The 13,646-nt window shown below is 46.8% G+C and overlaps 2 protein-coding genes across 3 annotated transcripts in view; one reads left to right on the top strand and one right to left on the bottom strand.

Moving 5' to 3' along the window:
- Positions 1 to 13,646, bottom strand: part of CRY1 (cryptochrome circadian regulator 1) — a 510,254-nt gene that overhangs the window by 345,041 nt on the left and 151,567 nt on the right. The gene's annotated exons all lie outside the window — the stretch shown is intronic.
- LOC141985578 (uncharacterized) lies at positions 549 to 10,486 on the top strand. 2 transcript variants are annotated; one of them, XM_074949847.1, is made up of 3 exons: positions 549 to 601; positions 8,680 to 9,285; positions 9,871 to 10,486. In XM_074949847.1, the coding sequence occupies exons 2-3, from the start codon at positions 8,850 to 8,852 to the stop codon at positions 10,125 to 10,127; spliced, it is 693 nt and encodes a 230-aa protein (XP_074805948.1). In that variant the 5' UTR covers positions 549 to 601; positions 8,680 to 8,849; the 3' UTR covers positions 10,128 to 10,486. The 2 variants fall into 2 exon arrangements, with proteins under 2 accessions (XP_074805948.1, XP_074805957.1); XM_074949856.1 differs by lacking the exon at positions 549 to 601 and adding an exon at positions 621 to 723.

The raw sequence follows: 13,646 nt of genomic DNA, 5'->3' as shown, positions 1-13,646 counted from the left end.
GTAGTGATTTGTGGGGTTAAGGATAGCCGAAATCCCAGGCTTGTGTCCTTGGCAGGTAGTAGAAATTAGAAACCAGCCTAAAACAGATCCAGCAGCTGCGAGTTCTTGTAAGGGTCTAGTCTGCTCCACCGGTTCCCCGCCACTGGGGCCAGGACCGTCCCTAGCGGGGGGCTGTGTGGGGCTCCGGGGCGGAGAGGGGGCTGGCTTGGGGGAAACCACCCCCCAGCACTAGCCAGCGGAGCGGAGCGGGTTGGGGCCAGGTCGCTGCACTTCCTGCAGCCAGGCCGACCCCGCACTCACGGGGCGGCGGTAAGTGGAGCGACCCGGCCCCAGCCCGCTCCGCTCTGCTCCCCTGGCTCCCGGCCTTGGGGGGCAGGGGGAAACCACCCCCCCAGCATTCACTGGCGGCGCTGCTGGGAGCCGGGGGAGCGGAGCGGGCTGCGGCCGGGTCGCTCCACTTACCGCCGCCAGTGAGTCCTCGGGGGAGTGGGGGCGGGAAGGGGAGGGCGGAGCTGGGGCTTTGGGGAAGGGGTGGAGTGGGGGGCGGGGACCAGGGAGAAGAAGCGGAGCAGGGGCTGGAGCAGCACGCAGCTGCGTACGGGTAAGGACGGCCTTGAGCGGGGCGCATACCAACACAGATACTTAAGGGTTTTGTGACTGCACATATGCCAGTGAACTGCCTCCCTTCCATTTAATTACGTGGAGCAACAAGCACCATTACAGGTTAGAGCATGCACAGCTGATTGGGGGTGGTGTGAGAGACACAGTAGCAAATTGTAAAGCCTGATATTTTCCTCTCAGCTGATCACAGAACCCCCGTGTAAGTCTCTCTCTTCCCCCCCCCCCCCCCGCTTAAACATCATTTTTTCCTTTAAGGTTAAGGAATAGATCATTTAAGTGAATATGGACAACTGCTGAGCTCAGGAACTATTCTGTTTGGCCCCTGCCCAGGCAGGATACACCTCTCCACTCTTCCTTTGTTTTAGTCAATGTCACTCACTGACGCTTGTTGTGCATTGCCGGCATGGCAGTTACATCACCCGTGGTGGAGGCAATACCAACAGTCGAGACCTAAGATTTTGGAGGCAGTTCTGAGAGGGTTCCCCAAAGCCCAAGAGACCTAAGACTGGACAGAAGTAGTTCTGCTTCAAAAAACAGGGTTACTCCGGCAGCAATACTCCCATGTTTTACGTTAAGCATGAATTTAAACTCTTTGGATCAGGACTTCAGTACATGTGTCTTTTGAAGAAACAAACATAGCAATGGGGAAGTATAAAACAGGTTTCTATTGAACCTGTTAGCATTATCTCCCAAACAGATTAAATGGATTCTCTCTCCTTCATTTCCCTCACATTCTTTTTATTCCAGTGGTTTGCTGAATTTTCCAAAAACAAAACAAAGGCACTTGGCAAAAAAAGTAGAGAAACTTGATTTAGAACTAAACAAACTGCCATGTAGTAGTAGAAGGCATTGTTTTCCAGATTGAAACTATCTCAAATAATTAAAAGTAGTACTCTGAACCCCCTAGAAACTCTTAAAATCAACCCCCAAAGAATGAGGCAGGATTTGAAAAGTGAGACTCCTATTAATGTTGGTTAGAGTTTCATATGCACAGCTAAAAATTCCTGCACAGTGCATGAACAACTTATACCTACTGGCGTATATATTAATCTTCATGTGCTGGGTGTTATTGCTAATGGGAGTTGCATGGCAAAGAGTCCATGCAACACACTGAGAATATACTCCTAAGTGTATACTTCTGTTCTGCAGAAGTGTTATATTGCTTTAATCGTAAAATACCAGCAAACATCTATCCCTTTAAGTATAAAAGGCTAGCAAACATTTCTTCACCCTGCCAGTGTAGTCAGTCATAATTCTTCAGCAGACAAGGCCCATCAGTTAAGAGATTTACCCTCTCAAGGGAGCAAAAACTGGCAGGCCTTCAACATAAACTTCCTAAAGGAAAGGCATTAATACAACTATAAGGAGAAGATAGACTAGTTGGGGTAAGTATGACATCCCTGAAAACACCTAGAAAGATTTTACCCTGTTACTTCAGGGAGGTACAGTGAGAAAAACAAGAGATATCTTGACAACATTTTCAACTTTGAAACAGGAAATATCAGGCAGAATAGATTTTCAGAAGATACCCTAAAAGCCACAGAACTCACACAGTAGCCATAATGAATAAGCAGGGGATGGGGGAGCTCTGGATTAGAGTGAATACCATAATGAAGAGAGGAAGGGCTAACACAGTGCCCATCTTTAAAAAGCCGAAAAAGGAGGAGCCAGGGAACTATAGACCAGTCAGCCTGACCTCGATACCTGGGAAGCTATTAGAGCAATAGATAAAACATTCAATATGCCAATACCTGGAGGATGAAGGGTGATCACTAGCAACCAGCATAGATTTACTAAAAACAAATCATGCCAAACCAGCTGGATTTTCTTCTTTGACAAGGTAACTGGTTTGGTGGATAGGGGGAATGTGGTGGATATAATATACCTGCACTTTAGCAAGGCTTTTGACACAGTCCCACATGACAGTCTCATAAATAAGCTGGAGAACTGCAGGCTCGGTGGAACTACTATTAAGTGGATATATAATTGGTTATACAACCGCAAACAAAGAGTAACTAAAATTGAATGATGTCAGATTGGAAGGAGGTCTCAAGTGGGGTTCCACAGGGATCTGTTTTGGGTCTGGTGTTATGTAACATCTTTATTAATAATCTAGATGTAGGAATAGAGAGCCTACTGATCAAATTTGCTGATAACACAAAGCTGGGGGTGGGTGTTTACAAACACTTTGGAGAATGGTGCTAAAATTCAGAGGGATCTTGATAAATTGGAGAACTAGGCTATAGCTAACAAAATGAAAGGTGCTACACTTAACGGAAGAAAAACCAAATACACAAATACAGAATGGGGGGAAACTGGCTGGGCAGCAGCACTGCTGAGAAGGATTTGGTAGTTGTGGTGGATCACAACCTCAACATGAGTCAGCAATGCAATGCTGTTGCAAAAAAGCAAATGAAATTTTGAGTTGCATTAACAGAGGCATAGCATGCAAGTCATGGGAGGTGATGGTATCACTTTACTCAGAGCTGGTTAGGCCTCATCTGGAGTACTGTGTATAATTTTTGTCACCAATGTATACAAAGGATGTAGAGAAGCTGGAAAGGATCCAGAGGCGAGCAACAAAGATGATCAAAAGGATGGAATGCAAGCCGTATGAGCAAAGGCTGATGGAACTGGGTATGTTTAGTTTGGAAAAGAGGAGAGTAAGGAGGGATATGATAGCAGTCTTCAAATACTTGAAAGGCTGCCATAAAAAAGATGGAGAAAAGTTTCTCTCTCTTGCCGCAGAGGGCAGGACAAGAAGCAATGGGTTCACACTACAGCATAGCAGATTTAGATTAAATCTCAGGAAACACTTCCTAACTGTAAGAACAGTAGGGCAATGGAACAAACTGCCTAGGGAAGTCATGGAAGCTCCCTCACTGGAGGTTTTCAAAAACAGGCTGGATAGCCATCTGTCTTGGATGGTTTAGACACAAGAAATCCTGTATCTTGGCAGGGGTTTAGACTAGATGATGCTTGTGGTCCCTTCTAACGCTATGGTTCTATGATAAGGTTAGAGCCCTTCCGTATTAGTTAGGTCAGTCCTCAGATTGTGGTATGCAAGAAGGAAGGGGCATTAACATTAAGGTCCTGCATACTATGTGGTAAGCTGAATTGTAAGTCTTCACTGCACAGTTAACCCAAGTGATTGGCTCCCAGGTCTGAGCCTGGGGTTACCCCAGCCTAGGCGTGAGTGTCCCCACAGCAAAGCCCTACCTACGTCACTGTTTCTGCACTTGCCCATGTGTGTCTGGGGGCATAATGCATGGTTCTTTGTGCTGAGAGGCTCTAGGATTCATTCCCTGTCAACTGTGTTAATTTTGGGAGAACTTGTCTGATTTTTTGGGGGGGGTGGGGGGGGGCTTGGGGGATAGGTACTGGAGGATGATCAGCACTTGAGTGGTTTTGCCAGCATCCTTACTGCAAAGTGGGTGGTTCCAGCCAGAGTTAAAGCAGAGCCTGCAATCTAAGCTATATCCTCAGCTGTGTCAGCTAGCCTGGTCTTAAAGCACCTCCAAACTTGGGTCAGAGGTTTTTCTGTGTGGATAGTAGGGAGTTTGGGGTAAAATCCAGTTAAGAGCCCAGGTTAATTGTACAGTGAACATATGATTCTGTAGTAGGGTCCCCCCTGGTGTCTACAGTACTCCAGTGCAGCAGATTAGAAATTTTCTATTCAGCTTCAACTTAACTGAGTAAAAATCTCCATGTTAGAATTTAGTGAGAATGAACATAGATGTACAGAATATCTTGGGAGATTTTTCTAAACAGGTTCAATTTGTTTTACTCTGCCCCTGAATTTTCAGAGAGCTGCAACTTTTTGCATTGATAACACATGACTGCACTCAGGCATTATCAGGGGGAAACTGTATGTTATGAAAGCTGGGTAGTGAACAGCTGTTGGTGCCTGGGAAGGCACGGGAGATAGCTTGGGCGCATGGACTATGCACATTAGTTGGACATTTATGCTGCAGTGATCAGAATTAAAATAGTTAATGTTGACATTAAAACAACCATCTTTAGGCTATAGAGTTGACCATGCATGGGGCAGTTCACATCTCAGATCTATTGTTTCAGGCTCCCTGCAGACTCAGACAGATGTCATGCTATTGATTTAGTCAGTTCATAGTTGAAGAGTTTTCTTTTCAAAATTATAATTCTGGCTTTACATTTGCCATGAAAGCCAGATTCCGGGGCCTGATTCTGCACAAATTCTGGGGCCCTATGGAATCTGTAGCCTCAGTAAGATTTCCATATCAGATTATAGAAGGCAAAAAATGTCCCAAATTGATTAATTCAAAGCAATGCAATGTGGCCTTCGATGACCTTTCATTGCCTGTGGGATGCTCTCCAAGGGTAGGATGTCTTTGCAGCTGCATACTTGAATGAGCTAGCACATGGACTGGAGGGAACAGCAGGAACTACTAAAAGGGCTACAAGTTTATCTTAAAAAGAAAAGGAGTACTTGCGGCACCTTAGAGACTAACATTTATTTGAGCATAAGCTTTCGTGAGCTACCGCTCACTTCATCAGATGCATTCAGTGGATGCATTCAGTGGATCCGATGAAGTGAGCTGTAGCTCACAAAAGCTTATGCTCAAATAAATTTGTTAGTCTCTAAGGTGCCACAAGTACTCCTTTTCTTTTTGCGAATACAGACTAACACGGCTGCTACTCTGAAACCTGTCATTATGCAAGGCACTGAATTTAGCCGTATGAAGTTTATCTTAGGAAATGTGACTAGACAAAACTACAGATTCCTTGGAAGGGGAGGGGAGACCAGATCAGTTTAGAAAAATAAAACCTGTCCCAATACATAGTGCCTAGATGCCACAACTGGGAGCTTCAGAAACAATCCTCAGTCCCAAGCCAAAAAGCATATTGCAACATTCCTTGGGTGACCACAAAATGTATACCCTACTTCGCAAGCTGCAGTCTTCGATGGTACCATTAACTGACTTAGCAAAAAAATCAAAGAAAACAGAGTTGGGTGGATGCCAGACAATGAAAACCCTTCACTGACTTGGAGACACATGTCAGAATCAGTCTTACAGAGCTTAGAATTCAGACAGAGATTTCTTGAGCAGTATCCTCAGAGGATAGTCCCTCAAGGAGACGCTGACTTAGTGAAGACTGATATCTGAAAGAGGGTCAGTGAAACTGACACACACAAGAGTTGATCAATGCCAGTTTACATCAGTGGGCAAAAGATGATACTCTGATTCAAAACAGGGTAGGTAATATGTCCCCTGACTTCCCTCCTACCACTGAACTGTCTGCACGCAGACTATCTTGCACCTGAACCAGAATCTGTTCTCACTAGGAATTAAATAATCCACAGTAGAAAAGTAGCATTTGGCTAGCAAAGGGCTTGAGAGTTGCACTAGTACTTTCTGGGGAAATAATTTAGACCATTGTGCACTCTTAATGCAAGGGTGCCCATACTCCAGCCTGAGGGTCAAATGTGGCCCTAAAAAGTCCTAAAATGCCATCTTGTTCTGGTAGTTGCAGAGGAGGACATAGCTGATTAGTGTTCATTCTTTTTGCTGGTGAAATCGAATAGGTAACATATCTGATTCACCACTCATGAAAGATAAATGTACAAGCAAATACTGTCATTTTCCACCTGTAAAGCTATGTGCAAAACATCTGCAGCCCTAGTGTTCCTGGCAGAGCAGCCTTGATTTGAGGCAACATTTGAAATCTCTGCTGTAGTGACTCCAAGCAAGGAAGGAAAACAATGCTCACATCACAAGTAACACTTTATACCCTGAAGGGCTATTGACTGTCCCTCACTGTTCAAGGTAGCAGAACCAGGTAGCTGACTGATTGCTCCCTAGCATATCTACACCAGCAGGAGTAGGAGATGAAATATGGTTATGAAATTGCTTGTTAGGCTAGGGGGAAGGACCCCCAAACCAAGGCAGAATACTGCACTTGAGTCTCAAGTAAGGCCTGATCCAAAACTCAAAGCAGTCTATCAACTTTAATGGGTGTTTGGATCAGGATCCTAATTTGTAGACAGCCAGGTTTGGCATGGTTTTTATTTTGGCTGGTTGATTTTGTAACTTAAAAAAGGGGGAGGGGACGGGGGTGCGTATAGAAGCAGAACAGAAGCACAGCACGCAGGGTCGCACGCAGGGTCACACTCCAGGCCAGCTCCCCCATTACAAGACACCTCGTTTACTTTTTTTTTTTTAAATGGCAACATTAATAAAGGCTTTTGAGCAACTGAGCATCCCCTCCCCTCCCACTCTCTGTTAGCAGGAGGTTGACTGGGCTACCCTCAACATTTTGTTTTCTTTGGCCAGGGCCAGAACAGGCTAGAGTCAAGGAGGACATAAAGCTTGCTCTCCTCTAACCAGCAGCTGGTGATAGCTTATGTGCAGAGCACAGTACAGGACTTTTTTTTTAAACCCCGCTCCCGCTATTATGGCAGCAGGTCCTGCAGGACCCATGGGACCCCAGTATCACACAGGGTTCTACTTTTTCTTTGAACCCCTCTGCCTGAAAAGCATGACACTGCTAATTTGTCTTGAAAGTATATTACGTGTGCCATGTTTTGGTCAGGACTAAGGGAAACAGGACAGCAGCCCATACTGGGGAGCACTGGAGAGGCAAGAGCGTAATGGAAACTCCCCTCCCCAACCCAAAACACAACCAAACCTCAATAGGGGCCTGCTCGTGAGAAGACAATTTAAAGGTGAAGTACAAAGCGAAATATAAACTTGAGGACAGCACGGACTGATGTGCTGGATGTCTCCCTTCCCTTTGTCAGTATGGTAAGCATAGAAATTTGAACGTGCTCTACCATTTTCAAAATAATCACTTCTCCCCATCCGTCCTTTGTGAAATCCTCTTGGTACTTTGTAATTCAATGAAGGTATCCTACAATGCATCGTGCAGCATCCTCAGCCCTACTGTGAGTTGTTAGACTTCTGGCTGGTTTTGCATGTGCTGTATGTAGCCTTGTTTTCTGTATACTGAAACTTTAGAGCTCTAAGTACTCTCCATGCATTGAGTTCAGCAGCTGTTTTGTTCTCAGAGCTCAGTGGAGACAGTCAGAGCGACAACCACTGTATGCTCTCTCCATGAGAGAGATTTTACTTTTGTTCCTTATCTAAAATAACTACAATTCTAGGTAAAAGTGTTTTCTGTTTTTTAGAGACTCACACTTTTATGGTACAATTATAAGTTTGTACAAGGAGTGAGTTACATCAGATTTTAGGAACTATAAAGAATGACTGGAAATGTAGCTTGTCTGGCAATGGGTGTCCCCCTCTGTGAAGAATGAAGGAATTATGGGTGGTTTTTTAAATAAAAACAAAAACAAACAAACAAACATCCATCACCACCACACATTCCCCTCAGGTTACCTTTTTGATAGCAACCTTCCTGAGAGCCGGAAGTTGAATCAAAGGGAGTTGTTATAGAAACCCAACAGGCAAGGTAAAACAATGAGCCAGGTAAGAGTCCTGGAGGAAACAATGGAAAATCTGTTAACTGGAGAATAGCTCATAAGGCTCTATTCAGGCTAGAACAGGTTAGTCTTCCCAAGGCCAAGCCTAGGATCAAAGGGAATTCTCCATGTAAAGAATGCTGGCCTCAGGAAGGAGCGGTGGGGGGAGTGGGTTCTCAGCAGCAGACAGAAGATGACACCCAGGCTGGCAGATACACAAAGGGAGCATGCTGCAAGCAGGACAGGCTGGCTGTCCCAATTTAGCCTTGGTCTACACTAGGAGTTGAGGTTGAATTTAGCAGCATTAAATCGATTTAACCCTGCACCCGTCCACATGACGAAGCCCTTTTTTTCGACTTAAAGGGTTCTTAAAATCGATTTCCTTACTCCACCCCGGACAAGGGGATTAGCACTGAAATCGGCCTTGCTGGGTCGAGTTTGGGGTACTGTGGACACAATTAGATGGTATTGGCCTCCGTGAGCTATCCCAGAGTGCTCCATTGTGACCGCTCTGGACAGCACTCTCAACTCAGATGCACTGGCCAGGTAGACAGGAAAAGGCCCACGAACTTTTGAATTTCAATTTCCTGTTTGGCCAGCGTGGCAAACTGCAGGTGACCATGCAGAGCTCATCAGCAGAGGTGACCATGATGGAGTCCCAGAATCGCAAAAGAGAGAGCTCCAGCATGGACCGAACGGGAGGTACGGGATCTGATCGCTGTATGGGGAGAGGAATCCGTGCTATCAGAACTACGTTCCAGTTTTCGAAATGCCAAAACATGTCGAAACCTCCCAGGGCATGAAGGACAGAGGCCATAACAGGGACCCCAAGCAGCTCCTTAAGTTTCACGCGGCACTGAGGCAAGCCTACCAGAAAACCAGAGAGGCGAACGGCCGCTCCGGGTCAGAGCCCAAAACATGCCGCTTCTATGATGAGCTGCATGCCATTTTAGGGGGTTCAGCCACCACTACCCCAGCTGTGTTGTTTGACTCTTTCAATGGAGATGGAGGCAACACGGAAGCAGGTTTTGAGGACAAGGAAGATGATGATGATGATGAGGTTGTAGATAGCTCACAGCAAGCAAGCGGAGAAACCAGTTTTCCCGACAGCCAGGAACTGTTTCTCACCCTGGACCTGGAGCCAGTACCCCCCGAACCCACCCAAGGCTGCCTCCTGGACCCGCCAGGTGGAGAAGGGACCTCGGGTGAGTATACCTTTTAAAATACTATACATGGTTTAAAAGCAAGCATGTTTAATGATTAATTTGCCCTGGCATTCGCGGCCCTCCTGGATGTACTCCCAAAGCCTTTGCAAAAGGTTTCTGGGGAGGGCAGCCTTATTCCATTCACCATGGTAGGACACTTTACCACTCCAGGCCAGTAGCACGTACTCGGGAATCATTGTAGAACAAAGCATTGCAGTGTATGTTTGCTGGCATTCAAACAACATCTGTTCTTTATCTCTCGTGTTATCCTCAAGAGAGTGATATCATTCATGGTCACCTGGTTGAAATAGGGTGCTTTTCTTAAGGGGACATTCAGCGGTGCCCGTTCCTGCTGGGCTGTTTGCCTGTAGCTGAACAGAAATGTTCCCCGCTGTTAGCCACGGGGAGAGCGGAGGGACGAGGGGCTAGCCACGCGGTGGGGGAGGCAAAATGCAACCTTGGAATGAAAGCACATGTGCTATGTATGTAATGTTAACAGCAAGGTTTACTGTAAAAGAGTGTACCCATTGTTCTATAAAATGTGTCTTTTTAAATACCACTGTCCCTTTTTTTATCCTCCACCAGCTGCATGTGTTTCAAGGATCACAGGATCGTCTCCTTCCCAGAGGCTAGCGAAGATTAGAAGGCAAAAAAAACGCACTCGTGATGAAATGTTCTCTGAGTTCATGCTGTCCTCCTACACTGACAGAGCACAGACGAATGCGTGGAGGCAGACAATGTCAGAGTGCAGGAAAGCACAAAATGACCGGGAGGAGAGGTGGCGGGCTGGAGAGAGTAAGTGGCGGGCTGAAGAGAGGGCTGAAGCTGAAAGGTGGCGATAGTGTGATGAGAGGAGGCAGGATTCAATGCTGAGGCTGCTGGAGGATCAAACTAATATGCTCCAGCGTATGATTGAGCTGCAGGAAAGGTAGCAGGAGCACAGACCGCCACTACAGCCCCTGTGTAACCAATCGCCCTCCTCCCCAAGTTCCATAGCCTCCTCACCCAGATGTCCAAGAACGCGGTGGGGGGACCTCCGGCCACCCAGCCACTCCACCCCAGAGGATTGCCCTAGCAACAGAAGGCTGGCATTCAATAAGTTTTAAACTTTTAAAGTGCTGTGTGGCCTTGTCCTTCCCTCCTCCACCATCCCTCCTGGTGCTTCTCTCCTCCACCACGACTCCTGGGCTACCTTGGTAGTTATCCCCCAATTTGTATGATGAATTAATAAAGAATGCATGAATGTGAAGCAACAATGACTTTATTGCCTCTGCAAGCGGTGATCGAAGGGAGGAGGGGAGGGTCGTTAGCTTACAGGGAAGTAGAGTGAACCAAGGGGCGGGGGGTTTCCATCAAGGAGAAACAAACAGAACTTTCACACCGTAGCCTGGCCAGTCATGAAACTGGTTTTCAAAGCTTCTCTGATGTGCACTGCACCCTCCTGTGCTCTTCTAACCGCCCTGGTGTCTGGCTGTGTGTAACCAGCAGCCAGGCGATTTGCCTCAACCTCCCACCCCGCCATAAACGTCTCCGTCTTACTCTCCCAGATATTGTGGAGTGCACAGCAAGCAGTAATAACAATGGGAATATTGGTTTCGCTGAGGTCTAACCGAGTCAGTAAACTGCGCCAGCGCGCTTTTAAACAAATGCACATTCTACCACCATTCTGCACTTGCTCAGCCTGTAGTTGAACAGCTCCTGACTACTGTCCAGGCTGCCTTTGTATGGCTTCATGAGCCATGGCATGAAGGGGTAGGCTGGGTCCCCAAGGATAACTGTAGGCATTTCAACATCCCCAACGGTTATTTTCTGGTCTGGGAATAAAGTCCCTTCCTGCAGCTTTTGAAACAGTTCCTGAAGATGCGAGCGTCATGTATCTTTCCAGGCCATCCCACGTTGATGTTGGTGAAACGTCCCTTGTGATCCACCAGTGCTTGCAGCACTATTGAAAAGTACCCCTTGCGGTTTATGTACTCGCCGGCTTGGTGCTCCGGTGCCAAGATAGGGATATGGGTTCTGTCTATGGCCCCACCACAGTTAGGGAATCCCATTGCAGCAAAGCCATCCACTATGACCTGCACATTTCCCAGGGTCACTATCCTTGATAGCAGATCTTTGATTGCGTTGGCTACTTGTATCACAGCAACCTCCACAGTAGGTTTGTCCACTCCAAATTGATTCCCGACTGGCTGGTAGCTGTCTGGTGTTGCAAGGTTCCACAGGGCTATTGCCACTTGCTTCTCAACTGTGAGGGCTGCTCTCATCTTGGTATTCAGGCGCTTCAGGGCAGGGGAAAGCAAGTCACAAAGTTCCATGAAAGTGCCCTTATGCATGTGAAAGTTTCGCAGGCACTGGGAATTGTCCCAGACCTGCAACACTATGCAGTCCCACCAGTCTGTGCTTGTTTCCCGAGCCCAGAATCGGCGTTCCACCGCATGAACCTGCCCCATTAGGACCATGATGCCCACATTGCCAGGCCCATGCTTTGAGAAAAGTCTGTGTCCATGTCCTCATCACTCTCATCACTGCGCTGACGTCGCCTACTCGCCCGGTTTTGCTTTGCCATGTTCTGGTGCTGTATATACAGCTAGATAATGCGTGTGGTGTTTAATGTGCTCCTAATTGCCAAAGTGATCTGAGCGGGCTCCATGCTTGCCATGGTATGGTGTCTGCACAGAAAAAAGGCGTGGAACAATTGTCTACCGTTGCTCTGACGGAGGGAGGGGCAGCTGACAACATGGCTTACAGGATTCGCTTATAGGGAATTAAAATCAACAAAGGGGGTGGCTTTGCGAGAAACTGAATGGCCCCCTCAAGAACAGAACTCAAAACTGGGTTTAGCAGGCCGTTGATTTCACAGAGGGAGGGAGGAGAAAGTGAATACAAAACAAATCTGGTCTATTTCTTGTTTTGATCCACTTCATCTATCTTTATACATCTTGCTGGCAGCAGACCGTGCAGTACGACCGCTAGCCATCCTCATCTCCTGGGTGCTCGGCAGAAGACGGTGCAGTATGACTGCTGGCCATCGTCTTCTGCTGGCTGCTGATTAAAAGACAGTGCACTGCCGGTAGGACTCAATTGCCATGAGACAAAACTTAAAAGGGAAATGACCTGGCTGAGTCACTCCCATGTTTGCCCAGGCGCCCCTGACCTCATCGAGGTCGGTTAAAAGAGCACCCAGGACTACGTTGACGACGGCTACCAGTCATACTGCACTGTCTGCTGCCAAAAGGCAATAAACTGCTGCTGTGTAGCAATGCAGTACCAAATCTGCCAGCACCCAGGAGACATACGGTGACGGTTAGCTGAGCGGGCTCCATGCTTGCCGTGGTATGGCGTCTGCACAGGTAACTCAAGAAAAAAGGCGGAAAACGATTGTCTGCCTTTGCTTTCACGGAAGGAGGGAGGGAACGGGGGCCTGACGATATGTACCCAGAACCACCCGCAATAATGTTTTAGCCCCATCAGGCATTGGGATTTCTACCCAGAATTCAAATGGGCGGCGGCGACTGCGGGAACTGTGGGATAGCTACCCACAGTGCAACACTCTGGAAGTCGACGGTTGCCTCGGTACTGTGGACACACTCCGCTGACTACATGCACTTCGAGCATTTGTGTGGGGACACACACAATCAACTGTATAAAAACGCTTTCTACAAAACCGACTTCTATAAATTCGACCTAATTTCGTAGTGTAGACATACCCTTAGAGATGGGAATAAGCTGGACCTCCCTGAGCTATGGGCAGAGCATTTTTGAGAAAAAGGAATTTCAAAGGGAAGATGCGCTCAAAATCCATTTCCTTCCCACTACAGGGGTTGAATAATCAGCGCTTGCTTGTTTCCTACTGTTAAGAAAGGCTATGCATGTTAAGTTGAATTTCCAAAAGATTTTTGAAAATCTCCCTCATTAATACTTTTTAAAGATACTTGTGTGTAGGGGGAAAAAAAGTGAAATTGTCATCTAAATAGAAGATTTCTTTTCCATTATCCTTCCCCTTCCTGCCCTCAGGCCACCATCTCTGAAACACTCCCAGTGTGCCTGTGTCATTTGGTTCTGACCCCAGCTATCTGTAATTCTACTCCCTTTCTCTCCTGTGCATCTCCTTGCATAAGCACATAGTACTTGGCACTTCACCAATTGTGTTTGGGTCAGCAGTCAAAATAGAGTCTTGGCCTGTAGGGTCACTGACCTCTGGCACAGCTGTAAGACCCTGCTATTGGGGTAGCTGTATTCTCACAGGACAAGGTGGGGGGGCAGGAGGGGGGGGGAAATGTGCTCTGGACAAATGTCCTTAACTTCATAAACTTTTTATTTAAACAGTAAAGGTTTTTTCCATGCTAATTTTGTTTTTATTA

The sequence above is a fragment of the Natator depressus genome, chromosome 1 (assembly GCF_965152275.1).
Source record: "Natator depressus isolate rNatDep1 chromosome 1, rNatDep2.hap1, whole genome shotgun sequence".
In the NCBI taxonomy this organism is placed as follows: Eukaryota; Metazoa; Chordata; order Testudines; family Cheloniidae; genus Natator; species Natator depressus.
Note: the sequence above shows the minus strand (reverse complement) of the source record. Positions and strands in the feature narration are given on the sequence as shown.

Coding starts and splice junctions, on each gene's coding strand:
- LOC141985578 (XM_074949847.1), top strand. CDS start 8,850: ATGCCAAAACATGTCGAAACCTCCCAGGGCATGAAGGACAGAGGCCAT. Junction 9,286..9,870: donor AGGTGGAGAAGGGACCTCGG/GTGAGTATACCT, acceptor ATCCTCCACCAG/CTGCATGTGTTTCAAGGATC.